The 25,342-nt window shown below is 42.3% G+C and overlaps 1 protein-coding gene across 1 annotated transcript in view; it reads right to left on the bottom strand.

Annotated features, from left to right (window-relative positions):
- Nucleotides 1-25,342, bottom strand: part of PNPLA7 (patatin like phospholipase domain containing 7) — an 864,087-nt gene that overhangs the window by 809,551 nt on the left and 29,194 nt on the right. The window contains exon 3 of the mRNA XM_033959965.1: nt 13,767-13,798. Coding sequence (XP_033815856.1) covers nt 13,767-13,798 — 32 coding nt within the window. The remainder of the gene's footprint in view (nt 1-13,766; nt 13,799-25,342) is intronic.

Genomic DNA, 25,342 nt, shown 5'->3' with positions numbered 1-25,342 from the left:
AGATTTCATGAAGACACCAGGAAATACTACTTTACCGAAAGGGTGATTGATCGATGGAATGATCTACCACGCCAGGTGGTCGAGGCCAGTAGCGTGCTCGACTTCAAGAGACGATGGGCCAAACAAATGGGTTTGCTATAGAGTTATGATTGTAAGATAGATTCTCATGGGAGTGGGGACTCTTGAGTAGGCAGACTTGTTGAGGAAGGTTGGACTTGATGAGGGAGGGTTCTTGAGTGGTCAGACTTGTTGGGCAGCCAGCCCTTTTCTGCAGTCATACTCTATGTTTCTATGTTTTTGCCCTTAGTTGCCCGGGAATAATGACAATTGCACAAATCTTTTCCAATCGGTTAATTTTTATTAGCTTTGACATAAGCATCTTTCATTAGGTAATTTGTGCAGGAGACCCGTCAGGCGTGAAAATTGCACCTCTCCTGAAGCAATACATGGTCTCAGGGAAATCCCTGTCACCAGGTTCACTTATATACTTTTGCAGTGCCTAGTATGACATCACACTTGTCAACCAATCAGCCAACAGAGAGGCCGTCCTTAGGTATGAACAAAGAAATTCCTTTTAACATAGTTACCAGCTCAAAGAAAAGTTTTAGAAATTATACACAGCAATTTCTGAATGTATAACACATTAGAGGAAAAGTTTGAATCCAAACCCAGCTATCAGGAACTCGTGCTTTGGAAAAATCTGACAGTTTCAAATTTCACTGACACACACAAAAACAGAAAGACCCAGACCCCCCTTACTGAGAATTTCCTAATATGGGCTTAAAGGAGCCCTGAAACAGCCAACAGGCCTCCTGGAATGTCACAGTGTAGAGAGAATTGCCTGGCTTAAAGGTCAGAGAGGTCAAACTGCAGATGTGGTCTTCTCAGGATTTCTTCAGGTTTAAAATATTCAAAATGTTTTCAAAACCAATTCTCATGTTTAAACATACATTCACACACATAACATGGGATCTCATACAGTCACTCACAGCCACATGCCATATTTCATTCATATTCAATACTGCTTTCAAAGCCTATTCAAGAAAGATTTTCTTCTATACCCAGCACTGGAATGTAAAAGCAGATATGCTTCAAACTAACAAGCTCAAGAACATCTGTTATCAATTAGGCCATGAGGATCTTTTGGCGTGAACCCTTTAACAAAAAACAGGCATCAAGAAGGACAGAAATCAAAATGGAGGAAAATTAATACAAAATGGAGTCATTAATACCTCTAGAAGTATGTTGTATATCTAATACCGGATTTCCTCTATGATCTGGCTTAATAGCAAAATAGATAAAGAGATTATTATGCTTTTCCTTAATATTAATCTGTAGTGTTTTTCTGGCCTTGGCTGCAATCCATATTCAGATTTGTTTATATTTGTGTATCAACTTTTCATAAGTTTCTATTGGGTGTGGCCTTAACTTTCACATATGCTTCTAACTAGATTTACCCAGAATTAGAGAATGACACGGGGAAAAAAATCTGTCCCCATCACTGCCCCGTCCCCGGCCCACCATCCCATTCACCGCCCCGTCACCGTCACTGCCATCCCCTTCCCCACAGCATCCATACAAGCCTCAGTACTGCAATATTTAGCTTATTCCTTCCTTATAAATCAAAGTTCTGGCTGCTGAACTGGAGAAAGAGATGTTCAGCTGGCAGGGCTTTGTTTATAAATTTTTATCAACATAACTAATATACTACACAACTAATATACTACTTTATCCTAACGCAAAAAAAAACCAAAAAGAAATAGAAATAGAATTTTTTTTTCTACCTTTGTTATCTGGTTTCTGCTTTCCTCATCTTCTCATTCAATTCTTTCCATCCACTGTCTCTCTTCTCTCTGCGTCTTCCATTTGCTCTGTTCCTGTGCCTCTCCCTTCACCCCTCCCAATTGGTCTGTCACCCATCTTCTACCCTCCGCTCCCCCATAGTCTGGCATCTCCTGTCTTCTTCCCTTCCAGCATCTTCTCCCCACTCTCTCTTCCCCATTCCCTTCAGCATCTTCTCCCCACTCTGTCATTCCCTTCAGCGTCTTCGCCCCACTCTCTGTTCCCCATTTCCCTTCAGCGTCTTCTCCCCACTCTCTCTTCCCCATGTCCCTTCAGCGTCTTCTCCCCACTCTGTCTTCCCCATGTCCTTTCAGCGTCCTCCCCATTCTGTCTTCCCCATGTCCTTTCAGCGTCTTCTCCCCACTCTGTCTTCCCCATGTCCCTTCAGCGTCTTCTCCCCACTCTGTTTTACCCATTTCCCTTTAGCATCTGTTCCTCTCCACCTCACCTTTCCTCCCTTTCTCCCTCCCTGCCCCTAATCTTCGTGGCGCTTTCACCCTCCCCCCCGTGGGTAACAGCCACCATGTCATTCTCTACCCAGAATCAAACGAAAAGGAGGCATCATATGTAGAAAAATCTACAACATACTCCACAAACATGTCTTGCACACTATCCATTCAATTACAGCATTATAGCGTCCCCTACCAGCCAGCCAGCGCCACTACTCAACATAAAGGTCCGTAGCCATTTTTATCACTTTTTTCAGCTTAGACCAGTGTTTTTCCACTTCTCTTAAGTCCTCCTATCCTAACAGCTCTTTCTTCAGGAACTCTCCCATTTTATTAAAATCTGTACTTTTAAAACTAGGACTTTAAGTATCGTGCGGCCACTCTCCACTTTAGCCGTTATATCATAGAAACATAGAAGATGATGGCAGATAAGGGCCATAGCCCATCAGGTCTGCCCACTCTACTGACCCACCCCCAAGTCTACTATCCTAGGGATCCCACTCCTGGTGACAGGTTCCCTTGGCTTAACCCTCTAAGGGATCCCATATGGGCATCCCATTTGCTCTTAAATTCTTACACGCTGTTTGCCTCTATCACCTGCACCGGGAGCTCGTTCCAAGGATCAACCACTCTCTCGGTGAAGAAATATTTCCTGGTGTCGCCATGAAATTTCCCGCCCCTGAGTTTGAGCGGATGCCCTCTTGTGGCTGAGGGTCCTTTGAGAAAGAGAATCTCTTCTTCCATCTCGATACGGCCGGTAATATACTTAAACGTCTCGATCATGTCTCCTCTCTCCCTACGTTCCTCGAGTGAGTATAGCTGCAAATTTTTCAGCCTTTCCTCGTACGAAAGATCCTTGAGCCCCAAGACCATCCGTTGCACCGACTCTACTCTCAGCACATCTTTTCGGTAGTGTGGCTTCCAGAATTGCACACAGTATTCCAAATGAGGCCTCACCATGGTTCTGTATAATGGCATTATGACTTCAGGCTTCCGGCTGATGAAACTCCTGCAGATGCAACCTAACAACTGTCTTGCCTTAGATGAAGCCTTCTCCACATGATCAGCAGTTTTCATGTCTGCGCTGATGATCACTCCCAAGTCTCGTTCTGTTGAAGTTCTAGCTAAGGTCTCACCATTCAAGGTGTAAGTTCTGCATGGATTTCTGCTGCCGAGGTGCATGATCTTGCATTTCTTAGCGTTGAAGCCCAGCTGCCAGGTCGAGGACCAAAGCTCCAACAAATGTAGGTCATAGAAACATAGAAATAGACGGCAGATAAGGGCCCACGGCCCATCTAGTCTGCCCACCTTAATGTCCCTCCCCTACCTTTGCCCTGTGAATAGATCCCATGTGCCGATCCCATTTTGCCTTAAAATCAGGCACGCTGCTGGCCTCAATCACCTGTAGTGGAAGACTATTCCAGTGATCAACCACTCTTTCAGTGAAAAAGAATTTCCTGGTGTCACCTCGTAGTTTCCCGCCCCTGATTTTCAACGGATGCCCTCTTGTTGTCGTGGGACCCTTGAAAAAGAAGATATCTTCCTCCGCCTCGATGCGGCCCGTAAGATACTTGAACGTCTCGATCATGTCTCCCCTCTCTCTGCGCTCCTCGAGCGAGTATAGCTGTAATTTGTCAAGCCGTTTTTCGTATGGTAGATCCTTGAGTCCCGAGACCATCCGGGTGGCCATTCTTTGCACTGACTCCAGTCTCAGCACATCCTTGCGATAATGCGGCCTCCAGAATTGCACACAGTATTCCAGGTGGGGCCTCACCATGGATCTATACAATGGCATAATGACTTCCGCCTTACGACTGACGAAACCCCTTCGTATGCAGCCCATGATTTGTCTTGCCTTGGACGAAGCCTGCTCCACTTGATTGGCAGACTTCATGTCCTCACTGACGATTACCCCCTGGTCCTGTGTCATACTATCGGGTGAATTGCCGTCTCTCACTATATTGCATAGTTTGGCGTCGTCAGCGAATAACATTACCTTACCTCGAAGCCCCTGAGTTAGGTCCCCTATGAATATGTTGAAAAGGAGCGGGCCCAGGACTGAGCCCTGCGATACTCCACTGGTCACCTCCGATGTTTTAGAGAGGGTACTGTTAACTACCACCCTCTGAAGTCTGCCACTCAGCCAGTCATTGACCCATGTAGTTAGTGTTTCTCCCAGCCCCATTGATTTCATCTTGCTCAACAGCCTGCGATGCGGGACACTATCGAAAGCTTTGCTGAAGTCTAGGTATATGACATCCACAGATTCTCCCAAGTCTAGCTGTTTTGTTACCCAGTCAAAGAAACTGATGAGATTGGATTGGCAGGATCAGTGTTGACTGGGATCCCGTAGATTCTCCTCATCCAAGATTGCGTCTAATTTACGTTTGATTAGTGTTTCCATGAGTTTGCATACTATTGATGTGAGACTCACTGGTCTGTAGTTTGCAGCCTCTGCCCTGCAACCCTTTTTGTGCAGTGGAACGACGTTAGCTGTTTTCCAGTCTATGGGGACTCTCCCCGAACTTAGGGAGAGATTGAAGAGTCCTGATAGCAGTTCTGCCAGGACATCACACAGCTCACTGAGCACCCTGGGGTGTAGATTGTCCGATCCCATGGCTTTGTTCACCTTCAGTCTTGCCAGTTCGTAGTAGACGTCGCCAGGTGTGAACTCGAAATTCTGACACGGGTCTTCCACGCTGGGTCTTGCCCTCAACTGCGGACCGTGCCCCAGTGCCTCGCAGGTGAAGACCGAGCAGAAGTATTCATTCAGTAGTTCTGCTTTATCAGAATCTGATTCTGTGCAGTTCCCATCTGGTTTTCTAAGGCGTACTATCCCATCTGTGTTCTTTTTCCTATCACTAATATACCTGAAAAAGGATTTGTCCCCTTTCTTCATGTTCTTTGCCAGAGTCTCTTCCACTCGAAGTTTGGTCTTCCTGACTGCTGTTTTGACCGCTGCAGACCTCGCCCTATGTTCTAGTTTAGCTTCCCTAGTCTCCATTCGTTTGTAGGAAATAAATACTTTTTTCTTCTCCTTGACGAGGTGTGAGATTTCTGCGGAGTACCATTGGGGTTTGTTGTTTCTCCGCCGTTTGTGTACTGTTTGATGATCACTACTTCCCAAGTGAGCATCCACTCGAACATTCGAGATACTCTCCCCATTTGCGAGGACAAGATCGAGTTTTGGTTTTTCCCTCATGGGTTCCGTCACCATTTGTCTGAGCAGAGCCTCTTGAAAGGCATCCACAATCTCTCCACTTCTTTCCGTTTCCACAGATGAAACTTTCCAGAAGTCCCAATATAATTTATCCAGTTCCCGAAACACAATACTTTTCTTTGCAGGATTATTTAATCCATTGACATTCCAGGATCCTATCAACAAAGCACTATCCCTCCCTCCCCACCCCCCAACAGAATATTGAGACTGGCTTTACCTAAGGTCAGTCAGGATGAAGTGAAATCCTCTGAGAAGACAAGCAAAATACCCAACTAGCTTACCCGCTCATTGTTCCCCCCTCTGACCCAGATACCTAAACATACAACCCCCCCCTTCCACACATCAACCAACTAAACACACGCTATAATATGCCCCCCATCACACACCCAAGTATCACCCCAGTAATGCCGAACCCTTCCAAACAGAGAATAAACCTACCCACACATTAGACTCTCAACCCAGGCCCAACACAAGGCCCCAAAAGAATAAGCCAAACAGGTCCAACTAAGCAAATGTAAAACAGTCACGTTATAGCCTTAGATGGTTTTTAATGGAACATGTCACAGTTTTCCTCAGCCCGGCAGGCCTCTTCTCCGCAGAATGAGATGAAGTACCCAGAATCTCAGGAACATTATTACAGCCCAATTCTTTCATGGCCGCCCAAGCTTCACCAACCCATGGAATTTTTTTTGATTTGCCATTCACTGTAAGCCAAATCCCTGCGATATCGATGCTCCTCGGCTTGCAGCACATGGGTCACCTCCTGAATACTGCACTGTTTCTGCAGTGTAGTCCATGCCAGATCCTGGTAAATACCAACCAACCCATTATTCCAACGAAAGTCTTGCTTACGTCTCGCCATCTGTAACACCTTCTCCTTAATTACAAAATCACCAAAACAGGCAATAATGTCTTTAGGCCCCGCACTCCTCGTCTGGCTCAGACTATAGTGCACTCGAACAATATTGATCGGGGCTGGGGCAACACCTTCCACTTCCGTGATCAAGTCCACACAAATATTGCACACTACTTCCATGTAGTTCTTATATTCTTCCACATCAGGTAGATTTTCCACCTGATTTTGTAGTTCCACAATTGCCGAGGACTGGTCACAGGTCATTTCGCACATCCACCATGTCCTGCATGAGCTCCGATACCTGAGCCTCTGTAGCCACCACATGCCCGCCAATTTCCACCACCTCTGAGCGTAACTTAGCAAGCGCGGCTTTAATATCCTGCTGTACTCCAATCATCTCCTCCTTCAAGACCCAGAACCAGGACTATAAATTGTACGGCATTATCCCCTCACTGGAAGGTGTGTCCCCAATGGGAACCTCATCCTCTGACTCGGAAGGTCCAGACGCCATCTTTTTTTTTTGAAGCGCAAACCCGCTGCCCTCTCTCTGCGTGTTCACATCTGAGTCCTCAGCAAATCGATATTTCTCCAGGCGTTTTTTGGTCGTCATCTTTAGCCCCAAGCAGTATGTCGGTCTCCCGCAAAATCTCAATCAAATAATGTTCTATTTCTCGTTGAACACCACGGTCCCTACGGAGCTAGCAATTCAAGCAGCCATTCTGTGGCGTGATGTAACTTCTTCTCTCTATTCTATAAATTTTTTATAGACTCATCCATAATCAATCATACGAGATGGCTTTGGTCTTCTGAAATCTTTTGGGTACGGATGAACAGTGGTTATACTTCTTTCAACATTCTCAACATCCTACCTTGTCACCTAGTCTTATGCAATCATTATATTTCATCCTTAATAAAGCTTATTGGACCAAGTAAACTCCATTAGGCTCATTTATTGGAATTAAATAAATGTTGGCATTGTTAACAGTCAATTGGGCGACCTTAAACACATGATTTATGATTGCTCAATTATTCAACCATTTTGGAGGTCGATTTGGAAAATCATATGTACTCTCCTTCCCATTTCTATTCCACTATCTTTTGATGTTCTGTTTAGGTCACTTACTCTACCAAATTACTAGATGCTTTAACAGCCATCTCACTACAAATGATCCTCTTGCATTGGAAATCTGCCAAATTATTAAACACTACTTTCTGGTGGGCCACTGTAATGATGATATATAACTTACATTATATTACATTACATTAGTGACTTCTATTCTGCTTGTACCTTGCAGTTCTAGGCGGATTACAAAAGAAGCTAACTGGACATTTCCAGGAAAATTACAGTTTAGGAATTAGGATTACAAAGAAGATAAATGGACATTTCTATGAGATTTGCAATTTAAAGGAGCTATATACATGGTTGATACTTTGGAGAGAGAAAATTACAAGAGAGGGTGTGACTTTGAGGGGGGATTTACAAGGGAGGGGAAAGGACAAGGGGAAGAATAGCAGGGTTTTGATTCCTTTTCGAAATGATTTGAAGTCGCTCGTTGTTGTCAGCAAGTTGGAGATGGAGTGGTCAAGTTTCGCTGCCTGCGTCGCTAGTAGGTTGTCAAACATCTTCTTGTGCCGAGTACCTTTGAATGGGGGGTAAGTAAATGGGGTCTGAGTTCTTCTTTATCTAGTAGTAAGGTTCTGATTTAGGTGGTTATTTAGGTAAATGGGGCAGTGCCATTTAAAGCTTTGAATAATAGACAGTATAGTTTGAATTGAATTTGTGCTTGTATTGGTAACCAGTGTGAGTCTAGGTAGGCAGTGGTGATATGGTCATATTTACTTAGCGAGTAGATCAATCTGAGAGCTGTGTTTTGTACAGTCTATAGTTGTTTTATCATGTATTCAGGGCATGGTAGATAGAGGATGTTGCAATAGTCCACTAGACCTAGGACTAGGGATTGGACTATGAGCCTATATTGCTCTATGTCGAAGAATTTTCTTATTTTTCGTAGATTTCTCATGGTTAAAAATGCTTTCTGGGTAGTCTTGTTAATTTGGACCTGCATTGTGCAGCATCTATCTATCATCACTCCTAGGAGTTTAAGATTGGACTGTATAGGGTATTTGGTGGCATTAATTTCTAATTCTGAAATGGAGGGGGTTTTGGCCTTTTTGAGCAAGAGAAATTTTGTTTTGTCTGAGTTTAGTTTCAGTTTGTGGTCTATCATTCATTTTTCCACTGCTTCTAGTGTTTTTTTCAGTAGAGGTTGAATCTGGAGAATCAAAGGGGAGGAGTATGGTGATGTCGTCTGCATAGTTGAAAGATGTTACATTTAGGTTATTTAGAGTGGTCCCAAGGGAGGATATAAAGAGGTTGAAGAGTGTAGGCGACAGTGGAGACCCTTGTGGAACTCCGCAGGGATTAGATCATGGTTCTGATTTAAGATCGTTTGATTTTACTCTGTAAGTTCTTGATTTAAGAAATCCTTGGAACCATTTGTATACCCTGCCTGAGATCCCTATGGCTTCAAGTATCTGTAGTAGTATGGAGTGGTTAACCAGGTTGAATGCAGCAGAGAGATCAAGTTGAATTATCAGCATCCTTCTGCTTTTATTAAGGTGCTGCCGGGCTGTGTCTAGTAGGGTTGCTAGTAGTGACTCTGTGCTATGGTTGGATCTGAACCCTGATTGTGAGGGATGAAGTAGGTTGTGATCTTCCAGGTAGTTAGTGAGGTATTGAGCAACTAGTCCTTCTATTAGTTTAACGTAGATTGGTATTGAAGCGATGGGTCTGTAGTTGGAGGAGATATCTATTGGGCCTTTATGATCTTTGACAATTGGGGCGATTATGATCTCTCCTAGGTCCTGTGGGAATAGATGTTCCGTGAGAGTGGTTTGTATCCATTGCATAACTATGAATGTAAAGCTAATTCTCTTACTAATAAGTGATTCAAATCTAATAAAATATGGTCTCCTTTAATGAATATATCTTCTCATCCCTAAATTCTCGGTATGTTTCAACTGCTTAAATATTGCTGTATAATATTGAATCTTAACTTTACTCAATATGTAATTTTTGATGATTGTATTATGATCACTATGACGAGTCTCCATAGGAACGCACCACTTAATCTCTGCTTATGGCTTCATATAACTATTACTCTTTGATTATATATAGGTGCTTGTTGTTTCCATGTTTCACCTATAGATATTAATATCTTTCTAGAACGGCGCTCAGACTCCAAGAATGGAACTTGAAAGTTCAGCGTGGGGACCTTGTCCCTACAGAAGCTTTCAGTGAATCTATCATTGCACCGTCTAATTTGAAAGGTTATGAAATAACTTCATGAAGTGATAGATAATTTTAGACTCTCAAAAAATGCATAAGTGTCCAGTGCTTAACAAATGCAAAGTTCAAACAACTTAGCTTCAATGCTTAAACAGCGATGGTCCGGCGGGGTTCTGACGCGTTTCGCCAAACCGGCTTCTTCAGAGAACCCGCTGTGCTGTAAGCCTCAAATATTGATTCTCCCTAATTCAAAAGGAAAAAACTCTCTCATATCCTGTGACACAGGATATGAGAGAGAGTTTTTTTCCGGTACCTGTACCTGTACCGGGTTCTGTGGATGACATCACTCATATGTGAGAATATATGCCTGCTGTTCTGCTGTGACACAGGATATGAGAGAGAGTTTTTTTTCCTTTTGAATTAGGGAGAATCAATATTTGAGGCTTACAGCACAGCAGGTTCTCTGAAGAAGCCGGTTTGGCGAAACGCGTCAGAACCCCGCCGGACCATCGCTGTTTAAGCATTGAAGCTAAGTTGTTTGAACTTTGCATTTGTTAAGCACTGGACACTTATGCATTTTTTGAGAGTCTAAAATTATCTATCACTTCATGAAGTTATTTCATAACCTTTCAAATTAGACGGTGCAATGATAGATTCACTGAAAGCTTCTGTAGGGGCAAGGTCCCCACGCTGAACTTTCAAGTTCCATTCTTGGAGTCTGAGCGCCGTTCTAGAAAGATATTAATAACTTTACTTATTGTTCCTTTTTTGCTGTTGTATGCTATATCACTTTGGAACAATATCTAGTTCACTCATTTACCCAATTGTTGATATTGGGCACCTATAGATATGTCTGTATAGATATGTATACAGTATGATCTTCTTGTTAAAACTCAATAAAAAGATTTAAAAATGAAATGGAAGAAGTGAGGGTATCAAGAGTAGAGGAGAGAGGCAAGATGACGGCGATGGCGGCTCAGTGAGAGGACGCTCGGAGCAACTTCGGATACCACCATAGAACAGCATGGTGAAGAGGAAAGGGAAGCCGCGTTTGTTCCCAGCCGAACCAGCTCCCTCCCTGGTGTCGATACAACAGACACTGAAGAGCTTTCTCTTACCGGCTAAGCCCAAAGGAATTTCCCGGAGAGAAGGCAAGCAACTGACAGATTTTGCTTGCAGTGTGGCAGAAGCCACGCTGAGCCCCAGGATCGCGAGACTCCACTTCAATTCGGAAGTACAGCTGCGAAGTCGATGGGAAGCCCCACGAATACTAGAGAGGGTGCCAGCGGGAGCTTCGTCGCTGGGTCATCGTTTTCTTCTTCTCTATCCCAAGAGGTGTTACAACCAGCCGGGGAAATCTGTAAAGAAGCAGCAAGAGGATGGTCGGAGGAAATGTCCCCGAGGTCAGACTATGCAGCAACCAGCACTACAGAAGCTGGAACTAAGAGCTCCATCAAGTTGAAGAAAAGACTGGAGAAAATAACCTTGGAAGAGGTATAGGAAGCTGTTACGATTATGGAGGAAAAATTGACTGAACGCTTAGATAAGGTTTTCCAACTCCCAGAGGTGGTACAAACTTAAGCTAAACAAATGGGGGACTTTACAGTAAAGGTGGACTCCCAAGTAGAGGAATTTGGTGAAACTATAGAAGGGGTTAAGAAAGTTCAAACTGCTTTGGTAAAGGATAACTTGAATATTCATCAGAGAATGGAAAGACTTGAAAATTATGAGAGACATTTGAATTTAAGGTTTTTGAATTTTCCCCAATCCTCTATCTTACAGCCAATAGAGATGTTAAAGAAATATTTCAGAGAGGTCTTTAAAATTCCTGCTGAATCTATGCCCCCAATAACAAAAGCATATTTCCTTGGGTAGCCCACTGAAAAAATTAATTCCGTCACAAAACCAGCAGGCCAGTTTAGATATTACTGGCTTACTAGAAAATTCTGAAAATAATTTAAAAACAGCAACCCTTATTGCTACATTTGCCTTAGAATATGATAGGAATTGGATATTTCGAATGTATTTCAGATTTAAAGATGAAAAATTTATGAATAATTCAGTATTGATATTGGCTCTTAAACCCCCTGGTATTGAACCTCAAAGGGACTTTTTTCCCCTGCAGTTTCCCTGCAAATGTATTGTTAAAATGGAGAAGAAATCCTTTGCATTCTTTAATCCTGAACATCTGAAAAATTTTCTGGAAGCAAGGAAACCTCCAGTTCCAATAGCTGTCTCTACCCCTTCAAATGTGAATTAATTTGGAATTAATGAGGCTTAACAGGTTCGCCAATTGTAATCTAGTCTTTCCTGGTAATATTTTGAATTGTTTCCTGTCTTTTCAACATCTTGCCTAAGCTTTCAAATTTCCTATATAATGAGGTTTAATAGTTACCAAATATTAATTTTCGTGGATATTGATTGTTATTATAAAAAAAAATTTTCAGTTGTAATTCTATTTCATTGTCAAGATATATGCTTGTAAAAAATTGAAAATTTTGATAAAAAAAAGAGCAGAGGAGAGAATAGAATAATATGGTATACGAAGGGACTGCATTATTGAAAGACTTACATAGCATAGTATTTGAGAGGACAGAGGAGATGGTAGTAGAGACAGTGCATGGGTCAATAGCCTGAAAATTCCTGAAAATTATTGATGGACTGGTCATATCTTGGGTGGAGGATGATGAGTTGTTAAGGTTATGAGATGATGGTCAGAAAGGGGAAGAATTGAGGTAGAGAAGTTAGCAATTGAGCGGTTGAAGAAGAGTACAATATCAAGGCGGTGGCCATTCCGGTGTGTGGGGCTACTGGAGCACAGCTGAAGACTAGATGAGGATATTTAGAGTAACAAACTTTGAGGTGTAAGTGTTATCAGCAAAAATATTAAAATCACCAAGAAGAGGGAAGAAGGTAGCTCAAGAAAGACGGAGAGCCAGGAGTCAAGGTCATTGAGAAAGGAAGATAGGGATTTGTCAGGGGGTCGATAAATGACTGCTCTATGGAAAGGTATAGGAGCGAATAGACAGATGGAGTGGTCTTCACAGGAGGAGAAGGAGTGAGACTGAGGTAGAAGAGGTTGAAAGCTACAGGAGGGTGAGAATAACTGCTCAATGCCTCCTCCTTGTCATAGGGCAATGACTGAAACAGAGAGTTCAGAGGGCATAGCCATCAGGATGAAAGAATGAGAGATAAAGAGGCCAGAATCCTGCTTCAGGGACAGTGGTTTAGAAAGACAGAGAGAACTTTTAGAACTGGGAGCCAGTAAAGAAAGAATATATATGAAAGCATGCAGATCTAGCAGGGCACAAAAAGCATAGTTTAACTCACAAATGTGCAGAGCTGAGAGAGAGATCTAAAAGAAATACGTACACGTTTCTATCATGTGATGGCTTGTGTGATTCAAAAGGGTTTGCAGACAGCAAGAATCTGTTTCAGGGACAGCAAGTCCAGGTTCCCACAGTGCTTTAGAAAGACAGAGAGAACTTTTAGAACTAGGAGCAAGTTTCATATGATGGGGGTTTGCAGATGGCCAGAATCCTGCTTCAGAAATAATAAATAGTAGTAGTAATAGGGACAGCAAGTCCAGGCCTCCACAAGGAGAACTTTTAGAACTAAGACAGAAAATGAAAGCATGCAGATCTGGCAGAGTTCACTGTCACTTTGTCTATGCTGCAGATTTTATATGAAGTGCAATGCAAACTTAAAGAGGTGCTTCTTTTGAGATGGCTTCTAGTGCTATAGACAGGTTAGGTGCCCTCTGGGTTGCTGTCACTGGTTGAGGTAATATGAGATCAGTAGATATAGTTGCCTATCTAGTGTTTGCCTTCTTTTCAATCCTTCTGCTTTATCTGTAATAAATGATGTTTTCTGTTACATTCCTCTTATTTTTCTTTTGTTTGGTGTTTTAACTGTGAAAGTCAATATAGCAAAAGATAACTTGGGTTGCTTATCAGATTGTAGATGAACCAACAGCAAAACTAGAGCAAGATGAAATCCTCTACTGGCAAGACAGGTGAAATCTTCTACAACTAGAACAGATATAAACCTTCAGAAAGATGTGACAATTCTAGCTTTTCACAAATTATGAAATCCCCTAAAGTACGATACCTCTAGGCAACTGTTGTCATCAGCACTCACATCTGAAAAACAGAAGGTAAAGAAATGATTAAAGAAGAGTTCACCGTACTATAATTTCATAAAAAGTTTCTGCAGGGTGCATGACTGTTTAGTGTGATAGAATAGAGGGGTGCAAATAAAGCAAAGTTACTCACTTATAGCAGATGTTCTCCAAGGACAGCAGGCATATATTCTCACATATGAGTGATGTCATCCACAGAACCCGGTACAGACAAGTGAAAAAGTATACCATCACTTTAAATTTTACCACCACCCATACTGTGCACATGCTGGTGCCTTCCTGCCCAACATCAGCTTGAAGGACCTGCAGTTCAGTAAGAAAGTTGAGAAGCCAACTAGAGGTGGTGGGCGGGTTGTAAAAATATATGAGGGTAGTTCGAAAAGTTTGGTAAAAAAGCAAGTTAAACAACAGTCTCCATCAAGGGCTATACACCTAATCCAGCCAGTTTTTTTGTAAGCTACGTATTTTTCCTACGATATGAAAAAAACATTGAATTTGCTTTACAAAACTTTTCAAACCACCCTTGTATATCTGCTGACTTAGAAAATACCTGCTATAGGTGAGTAAGTGCTTTCTCCTAGGACAAGCAGCTAAATATTCTCATATATGGGAGAGATCACATGATGCTGTGAGTGAAGCAGGACATGGTTGCCTGTAGCTGCTCCTTATTGCACCTAATCTGCTTCTCTGCATTTTATTGAATAGATCTTTCCTGAGTACTGAAGGAAGAATATTATGTATGGACAGATTTGGTATAAAAGTTACTGGAAAGTGCAGTTGCTTACCTGTAATAGAGGTTCTCCGTAGACAGCAGGGGAGTGTAGTCACACTTGCTGGTGAAGTCCTAGACTGAGGGAACTCAGAGAGGTTCTGGCGAGTCCTATTAAAGACTTGTTCAACAAATCTCTGGAGACGGGAGTGATTCCTGGGGATTGGAGGAGAGCGGATGTGGTCCCTATTCATAAAAGTGGTCACAGGGATGAAGCAGGAAACTACAGGCCGGTGAGCCTCACTTCAGTTGTTGGAAAAATAATGGAAGTGTTGCTGAAAGAAAGGATAGTGTATTTCCTTGAATCTAATGGGTTACAGGATCCGAGGCAACATGGCTTTACAAAAGGTAAATCGTGCCAAACGAACCTGATTGAATTTTTTGATTGGGTGACCAGAGAGCTGGATCGAGGACATATGCTAGATGTAATTTATTTGGATTTCAGCAAAGCCTTTGATACAGTTCCTCATAGGAGGCTGTTGAACAAACTTGAAGGGCTGAAGTTAGGACCCAAAGTGGTGAACTGGGTCAGAAACTGGCTGTCGGACAGACGCCAGAGGGTGGTGGTTAATGGTAGTCGCTCGAAGGAAGGAAAGGTGACTAGTGGAGTCCCTCAGGGTTCGGTGCTGGGGCCAATCCTGTTCAATATGTATGTAAGTGACATTGCTGAAGGGTTAGAAGGAAAAGTGTGCCTTTTTGCAGATGATACCAAGATTTGTAACAGAGTAGACACCGAAGAGGGAGTGGAAAATATGAAAAAGGATCTGCAAAAGTTAGAGGAATGGTCTAATGCCTGGCAACTAAAATTCAATGCAAAGAAATGCAGAGTAATGCATTTGGGGATTAATAATAGGAAGGAACCGTATATGCTGGGAGGAGAGAAGCTGATATGCACGGACGGGGAGAGGGACCTTGGGGTGATAGTGTCCGAAGATCTAAAGGCGAAAAAACAGTGTGACAAGGCAGTGGCTGCTGCCAGAAGGATTCTGAGCTGTATAAAGAGAGGCGTAGTCAGTAGAAGAAAGAAGGTGTTGATGCCCCTGTACAGGTCATTGGTGAGGCCCCACTTGGAGTATTGTGTTCAGTTTTGGAGACCGTATCTGGCGAAAGACGTAAGAAGACTTGAGGCGGTCCAGAGGAGGGCGACGAAAATGATAGGAGGCTTGCACCAGAAGACATATGAGGAGAGACTGGAAGCCCTGAATATGTATACCCTAGAGGAAAGGAGAGACAGGGGAGATATGATTCAGACGTTCAAATACTTAAAGGGTATTAACGTAGAACAAAATCTTTTCCAGAGAAAGGAAAATGGTAAAACCAGAGGACATAATTTGAGGTTGAGGGGTGGTAGATTCAGGGGCAATGTTAGGAAATTCTACTTTACGGAGAGGGTGGTGGATGCCTGGAATGCGCTCCCGAGAGAGGTGGTGGAGAGTAAAACTGTGACTGAGTTCAAAGAAGCGTGGGATGAACACAGAAGATTTAGAATCAGAAAATAATATTAAAGATTGAACTAGGCCAGTTACTGGGCAGACTTGTACGGTCTGTGTCTGTGTATGGCCGTTTGGAGGAGGATGGGCAGGGGAGGGCTTCAATGGCTGGGAGGGTGTAGATGGGCTGGAGTAAGTCTTAACAGAGATTTCGGCAGTTGGAACCCAAGCACAGTACCGGGTAAAGCTTTGGATTCTCGCCCAGAAATAGCTAAGAAGAAAAAAAAAAAAAAAAAAAATTTTAAATTGAATCAGGTTGGGCAGACTGGATGGACCATTCGGGTCTTTATCTGCCGTCATCTACTATGTTACTATGTTACTATGATCCTGTTTGTCGGTGCTCTCCCATAGCAAAAGTAAGCTTTTGGCATATTGAGCATGTGCAGGGACTCCCGCCTTCAGTGACCCCTCCCCTTGAAACTGTTTTATTCCAGACATGTTTTATTCCAGACATATTTATATAGAGAGAGCTTAATGAGGAAGGAGGGAGGTTGTGACTACATTCCCCTACAGTCTATGGTGAACCTGTTACAGGTAATCAACTTCACTTTCTCTGGAGACAAGCAGGGGATATGTAGTCATACTTGTTGGTGAGTCCCTAGCTACTTCTTATAGAAAATGGGTGGTGGTGATAGATTAAGGAGAAAATAGAGTTGAAAATTCATGAGTGATGTCATGACTTAGTCAGAGCCGGAAAAGTCTATCACAGTAGGGACTGAGGACTAAGATTCCCCCATAGAAGGGTCCATGATAGAGGTCACTGAAGAAGTTGTATGGAAGTGGTGTGCATGTTAAATCTATAAAGAAGGAATTGACATGTTGAAGAACAGAACTCGATAGAATGGGAAGAAATTATATGGAAATGGCAGTGGAGTCTGCGCTTTCAGTTCTGAGGCTCTATGTTATCAGGAGCCTCAGTACTACTGTATACTTGGTTCTTACTATTTTATGGCATGTTCTAGGACAGCTAGGTAGAGGTTTGACCTTTGTGATTGTGCAACAGGTTCATTTGTTGCTCCTCAATAAGGCTGCAATGTGGTTCGATGATCAGCCTCAAGGTCCACTGGTGGCCTCTAAAGTCCAATGTATGTTTACATCAGCACGAATCTAGTGTCTGTTAATAGTGTGTGTGTGTGTGTATATATATATATATATATATATATATGTACCCGAAAGCTATTTGGGACACAATGGCATTTTAACATAGTGTTTTGGTCTTTCAGCCTGTTGAAGAAAAAAGGAATATGTCTCAGTTTTACAGTTCTACTGAAAGGTTAGAGAAGGCATACACATGTGTGAGTTGCATATAATGACTGCCTGTGTGGTAGCAGAGATACTGTATAACAGTGGTCTCAAACTTAAACCCCCAGGGCAGCATTTTGGATTTGTAGGTACTTTGAGGACTTCAGAAAAAATAGTTAATATCTTATTAAAGAAATGACAGTTTTGCATTAGTAAATCTCTTTATAGTTTATAAATCTTTTCTTTTGGCTAAGTCTTAATAATATTGTAATTTATAGCTAAAGAGACATATGATCAAGAAACTGTTTTATTTTACTTTTGTGATTATGATAAACATACCGAGGGCCTCAAAATAGCATCTGGTGGGCCGCGAGTTTGAGACCACTGCTGTATAATGATGTGGCTATAGACATGAGCTGCAGGTGCCTCCCACCCCGGTGGTGAAAAATGACCAAATATGAGAAATATGTTTGTTTGTTTGGGGGTTTTTTGTTTTATGTACCTCTAATCTACCCGATTACATGCAGCATTATTTGTCTGCTTATGGATTTCTAGGAACTTCCATACAGCTGATCTCTGTGCATTCATTGTATGGTTTGGGTAAATTCAAACTGTAAGTTGCAAATTCCACCTGATGGTATACCGGTATTGAAATATGCCCTCTCATTTCAGAGCTTCCTTTCAAATGAAACATGACTCATGCGCATTTACTCCATGTAGGTATTTAAATGTCTCTATCATATCTCCCCTCTCCCGACTTTCCTCCAAAGTAAACAGATTGAGATCTTTACGTCTGTCCCTATACGCCTTATGACGAACACCACTCACCATTTTAATAGCCTCCCTCTGGACTGACTCTATCCTTTGGTATCCTCCACAAAGAGGCAAATATTACTCGACAACCCTTCAGCAATATCACTTATGAAGGGACACGTATCAGTATCATGTACCTTGGTAGTTTTCCTTAGGCATATGTTGTTTAAAGCTGTAAATCCAGACTCTGTTTGCCTTCTCTTGCTGAAAATACTACAAGGACATTTATGTTTGAAAATATATGTTCTTAACTTGTTGTGAAGTGAATTCAATTGTTTTTATAAGCCGTATTTGCAAACAGCTTTAGATTAGAGGCTTTGCTGGCCAAGGCTCTTCTGACCTTTTGGACTCCAGTCTAGAGATAGAAAAATGCTGATGTCTTTAAAGTTTCATGTGACCTGTGTCCATATATGGTTTATGTTTACGTCACATGCTGACAACACTGATTCATTTAGAATATAAAAGAGATGTAAAGCTCACAATAAATTGGACATGTTTTGAAAGATAATTTCTGGTCTTTAAGATATGTTCTCAGGTACCTGACTTCCAAATGACAGAGACAGAGAAAGTATGGGGCAGGAATTGGGACCTAATCCTTTTCAGTTGGGGGCACGCCCGGGATGGGCAGATGATATCACCAATATTTTGTGAGTATTTCTGAATTTTTTCTGTTCTTTAATACTCACGGGTCTTGGTGACCTGTACCCACCCTTTATTTTAAGTTCAAGCTTTGGGTTCTATTACGGAGTTTTTTGGGAAAAATCTCGGGGTACTTTTGGTAAGCGCCCCTCGTGAATATAAGCAGCTGCCATTCTTTCGGGAAGAATGAAATTATTTATAGAACCCCCCTGCCCACTCTGTCATTTGTGAGGTTAAAAATTTTATAGAGTATAAGATTTTATTGTCTCTTATTACTGTACCTCGCTTATAAGTTAAGATAAGCAAATATTTTTGCATTGTTATATTGTTTTTGTAATGAGTCATAAAGGCACTTAGGATTCTCCCCCTCCTAGACAGATGAGACTTGTACGGCTGTGTGTGTATGACATTCTTCCTGCAGCTCACATCTCTCTGTGTCACCAATCTTTTCCCGTATACGTTTGCACTGTTTATATGTTTAACACTGAGGTAGGACATGCTGTTATGTGGAATGAATTGCAAGCGCTGTTTGAATCAGTCTAAGATCTTTCCTTCGCAGCTTGTACACAAGCACTGTTTTCTTGTCTTCCTTTTGAACATACAATAGTTTGATCCTGATTTATTCTGTGCGTTTCTTCTACGGCTGCTTCCTTTGTGTTCTATGCTGGCAAAATTTTGTTTTGTTTTTAGAGGATTAGCCAGTTGTGAATTTTCTCTGTGCTTATTTGGATATCTAGTTACTGACCTTAAGGAATACGATTCTGGTTTTCTCTTTCTGACTGTAAACCTCATTTTTTTCTATTTTGACAGTCTGAATTCTACAATATACAAATGCACTTTGACTACCAGATGCTGTTCTTTGCTTTCATTATCAGGGTCCGTGCATGAATGCTTTTGCCCCTCCCCCAGACTTCCCGGTTTTGGGCTTCCAATGACCCCCTATAGTGCTTCTTTGAAGTTACTCATTCTTGTTTTTATTAAGCAGTACGGTGAGAATCATGATTCCACTGCTTGTTACTGTTGTCAAAGCTGATGGCATTCCCCATTTCGTCCTAGACTTTAGGGCTGCTAATGTTTTGGTAATTCTCATTGCACTTATGTTTCTTCCTCTCCTCCATTCTACCGGCAGCCAATTTTTTTTTTTCTGTCATTGTCCTAAAGAATGTTTTTTTTAGTCCCTGTTGGTGAGGCTTTTCAGCCCCTTTTTGCCTTCACCTTTAAGCAACAGTATACCTGAAGTGGAATGCCCCAGGGCTATGTTAACTCCATTGTCCTTCGGGCTATTCTACAGCCATGCTCTGCCCCTCATGGTTCTGTCCTCATTCTGTACCTCCTTTTGTGTTCCATAATTCAGGAGACCTGTCAGGCTGATAGTTTGCACCTTTTACAATGGTTGTCTGTGTGTGGTCACAAGGTGTCACAAAATAAACTGCACTGGTGTAAATCTGAAATGAAATACCTGGGTTTTTTCCTGTCTCATGGTCAGAGGAAAATCTGCACTTTCCGCATTGCCGCTGTTCTGGGTCTGCCCCGCCCAGCTACTAAGAAAGACATGCTTACTTTTCTTGATATGATTGGTCACTGCCGCCAATGGATCTCTGCTTGTTCCTTCTATGACCAGATTTTGAGACAGACCCTGGTTTCTGAAATGACTGCTCTTATCAGATGGACTCATGAAATGTTGGATATTTGAGATGTGCTTTGGTTTCTAGCTCAGGTTTGGGTCTTCCTGCTTATGCCCATATGTTTTATCTCTTTGTTTGGGACTATTGTAACACCATGAAGGGAGAACATGGCGGTAAGTTACGCTCTGTTGCCTTTTTTTTATAGTCACTCCTGTTCAAGTTCTCTGGCTGCATGTGCTATGGTGGTAAAGATGGTTACTCCTCTGACCCTTGGTCACCCCCCTACCCTTCACACTTTTCACGATGTCCAAGCCCTTCTTTTAAATGGGCTCCTGGGTCTCAAGGGTGAATAGGATTTTCTTCCTCTCTTTTTTCACAGCTTCAGTCCTTTGTTACTCCCCTCTGAACTTGATGCCTGGCGTTTGGCGGGTGCCCAAAGCCGCCCTTTTGGACGGACTTTGGTGCAAAGAGGGGAAACCCTGGATACCAGCTGCTAGCTCTCCCTTATTCATTGCCCAATATCATGGTATTGGTTATCGTAGTGCTCGCTCGACATTTTAACTTCTTGCTAGTGATATTTTCATTCTTGACCTTTTGCTCCTTGATACAGATATCGATAATTACAGCTCGATAATTACAGCTGGCATGTTTGTGATTTGAAAACAAATTGGAAAACACAATTCCTTTCTATTGTTCGAATATATACATAGCCATCCCAGATCAGTTTTGGCACAGATATTTCTAATGTTTTCCAAGGGTCCTCTTTATCACTGCAGAGATAGAGACGCTCCAAAAAGACATTAGCTTTATGCCTTTTTCCAAATATGAGATGGTTATGATATACATTATTTGTAGTTTTGGTTTTTTTTATATCAATGTGTTTATTTGCAGAGTTAAATTTAGCCCTGCACACTTGACAGATGGAGTAATGGCTTCACGCTTAAAACTTTATGTTTTGTCTGTGTCATGTCTATTTGTTTTAGTTTAGTGGGTACCCCAGGATACATAACATTGGCCATTTCTAGAGCTCTTTTTCCACTTCTTACTAGCCTAACTGCGCAATGTTCTTTTACTTATAGCTTTCATATTCTGAATGAAGTTTAGTTAAGGGTTATATGTTTAAGAAAAAGTTTTACTTTATACAGCGTTTATTTCGTGGTGTTCCCTACATATGATCCATTCAGTATACATTTCTGAATACATTCAGTACATCAGTATGGTCTCTCTGAAGTGCCATAATAGTTATATGCAGCACGCAAAAACATATCTTTTTGGATTGTTCAATTAAGAATCTTAAGTAATTGAGTATTGTCTCTCTTTTGCCATAACTATATCAAGTAAATGAATTGGTATTGTTACATGTTGCCACATTCAGTACAGGCAACATGGTTTCTCTCTCGTTTTCTATCTCTTATTTGAATCACATTGGAGTACCGCTGCTGAATGATATTTGGACTTTTTTCCCGGTGTATCTCTTTCTGTATGCACAGACATCTGGTTGCTCTCCCTTTGAGATTCTCACGGGATGACCTTTCCCTGCCCCATGGGTAGACTAACCCTCAATAGTTGAGAGTAGTGATCTTCCCTTGATACAGAAGGAATACGTCCAAAAGCTCATTGAAATATTAGGGCGTGTTCAAAGAAACGTGTCTTGCACTTCTCCTTTCTCTCCACAGATTCCTACCCATTTTTTCCAGCCTGGTGATTGTCCAGAAGCTTTCCAAGGATCGGAAGCAGACGGATTTCCCCTTTGGCCCTCCCACTACTGTGATTGCTGTGACTAGGACCGCTGTACTCACTGAGGAGTTTCCTGTTTGGATCCATGCAAGTCGCTTGAAGAGGGTTAACCTAAAACCCCAGAAGCAAGTCTTCCCTGCGCAGATTTCACCTCCTCCAGTGGAACAACATGATGATCTCATTGCAGCATTCTACCAACTTTATCATTCTCTTACTGGCAACGCTGCTGCTAGTTTTTCTCCCTGTATGGATCATTTCTAACTGGGTCTACAGGGATGATGTGTTTTGGGTCCACAACACTTTCTGCCCATACCCATCTGTAAATGACACTCCTGCTGTAAACAGCACCCCCGGCACCTCTTTGCGAACACGATGTCAAGCTGGACTACTCCCTCGCAAAGGCTGTCCTTCAATTGGAATCCAGAAAGACAGACAGTATGCTACCCTTTGGTATAATTCCAGCAGTGTGCAAGTTGTCACCTTCTCCTTTGAGCAGTGTTCTCCCCAGAAATTTTTTCCAGCCGGGTGGCATGAAAAAGTAGCTGGGCGGGGTGGGCAAGACAGGGAAATTTGATGGTGGGGAAAATTAAGGGCTCCTTTTACAAAGATGCGTTAGCACCTTAATGCGCGGAATAGCGTACGCTAAATTGCCACGCATGTAGCTGCTACCACCTCTTAAGTAGGCGGTAGTTTTTCAGATAGCATACGCTAATCCGGTGTGTGCGCTAAAAACACTAGCGCACCTTTGTAAAAGGAGCCCTAAATGTGTACTATTTTTATTAATTATTATTTTCCAATGTTCACTATTGCTTCCTTTTTTTAAGGTTTGACACTTGTGCCAGAATATTTTTACTAAATTTAAGAAGTATCCAATTCTAGAAGTGAATAATTAGATATTCGCCCTCTTTCAAATGGTATAGAGCAGTGGTCTCAAACTCAAACCCTTAGTGGGGCCACATTTTGGATTTGTAGGTACTTGGAGGGCCACAGAAAAAATAGTTAATGTCTTATTAAAGAAATTACAACTTTGCATGAGGTAAAACTCTTTATAGTTTATAAATCTTTCCTTTAACAATTAAAGGAAAGATTTATAAACTATAAAGAGTTTTACCTTATGCAAAATTGTCAATAACTATTTTTTTCTGTGATCCTCCAAGTACCTTATTTTTTCTGCAGCCCTCACATTTAAAGTTTAATATCTTTCCTTTCTCAAAACTGACACATTTCAATCACTATATTGAAAATAAAATCATTTTCCCTACCTTTGTTGTCTGGTGACTTTATTTTTCTGAAAACAACGAACAGACTGCAGATAATGTACAAAGATGCAGGCGTTGTTTATTAGTAAATGTAGTAACATATACAACCTTATAGCCAACCAAGGGACCCGACACGGTCCGTGTTTCGGATAACACGCCTTCCTCACGGGTCATGATGGTTAAGGTATAAAGCAAACTGCATAAAAGATAACAAACACACGCCAATCACGATCAAATGGGGTCAAGCAAGTCTTACACAATGCCATTTGATCGTGATTGGCGTGTGTTTGTTATCTTTTATGCAGTTTGCTTTATACCTTAACCACCATGGACCCCTGAGGAAGGCGTGTTATCCGAAACACGGACCGTGTCGGGTCCCTTGGTTGGCTATAAGGTTGTATATGTTACTGCATTTACTAATAAACAACGCCTGCATCTTGTACATTATCTGCAGTCTGTTCGTTGTTTTCTGGTTGCTGTTGTTTACTACAGACTACGTTGGACTTTCTTTCTCCCTTTTGTGCATCGACTTTATTTTTCTGTCAATTTAACTATGTTTCCAGGGTCTTCTTGTCCTTTGACTGTTTTTCTCTCCGTCTTCATTTTCTGCCTTGCATCCATCTTTGGCATTAACTTAATATTCAATTTTTCTGCTTTCTTTTCAAAATCTATGTTTCCATGTCTTCCATTCTATCTCTCTCTTCTTCTGTCCCTATTTCCATGGTCTGCATCTCTTTCTTTCCTTTCTCTACATCCCTTCTTCCTTCCTTTCCCCTGGTCTGGCATCTGTCTCCTTCCCTCCCCCAACTTTTTATTTCTTTCACCCTGCCCCCTTCTTTCTTTCTCTTTCTATCCATGCCCCCATTCTTTCTATATGTCTGTCTGTCTTTCTCTCTCTCTCTCCGTGCCCCCTTTCTTTCTTTTTTTCTTTCTCCATGCCCGCCCTTTCTCTCTCCATGCCCCTTTCTGTATGTGTCCCGTTTCACTTCTTTCTTTCTGTCTCTCTGTCCCCCCCCAAGCCACCACCATTGGGGAACAGGCCGCCACCGCTGCAATCAGGTAACAGGCTGCCACCGCCGCAATCGGGGAACAAGCTGCCGCTGCCACAATCGGGGAACAGGCCGCCACCACCGCAATCGGGGAACAAGCTGCCGCCACCACAATCGGGGAACAGGCCGCCGCCACCACAATCGGGGAACAGGCCGCCACCGCCACAATCGGGGAACAGGCCAGTGCCGAGGTCTTAACTCTCCCTGCATATCTTCCACAGCGCGGGCCAACCAATTCACGCCACCCGACGTCAATTCTAACGTCGGGGAGGAACTTCCAGGCCAGCCAGGCAGCAATTGGCTGGCCCAGAACTTCTTCCCCAACATTAGAATTGAACGTTGGGTGGCGAGAATTGGTCGGCTCCGAGCTGGGGAAGATATGTAGGGAGAGCTAAGACCTCGGGCGCTGGCCTGTTCCCCGATTGCAGTGGCTTGGGGGAGGGCAGTGGGGAAGGGAAGCAGATTGGGGACCCCTGCTTTAGGCAAGGACAGATTGCGGGCCGCAAAATAGTCCCTGGGGGGCCGCATGTGGCCCGCGGCCGCGTGTTTGAGACCGCTGGTATACAGATTTAAAAAAGGGAAATGCGTTAATGAAATCATTAGGTTCAATCTAGCCATTTATTTCTGCATGAATTTAAACAACTAAAAAAAAAGATAAATATAGCTCATCCAGTCATACAAGAAACATCTCTACAACACCTCTAATAATATTTTGATCACTATATTCCTTCCTGAGGTCTCACTGAGGATATGAAATAGATGCGATCCCCACTTCCAAACCTCTTCCACATAATTTGAAGGAGACCTGTGTGATCGCACTACAGCAAAATAAAAAAGTAGCAGATAAAAATCAAAGTGAGAGCTAGGCAAAACAGTTTAGGTAAAAATGCAGGTAATAATTAGCAATGTATTAAAAATATTT

The sequence above is a fragment of the Geotrypetes seraphini genome, chromosome 10 (genome assembly GCF_902459505.1).
Source record: "Geotrypetes seraphini chromosome 10, aGeoSer1.1, whole genome shotgun sequence".
NCBI classification, from domain to species: Eukaryota; Metazoa; Chordata; class Amphibia; order Gymnophiona; family Dermophiidae; genus Geotrypetes; species Geotrypetes seraphini.
Note: the sequence above shows the minus strand (reverse complement) of the source record. Positions and strands in the feature narration are given on the sequence as shown.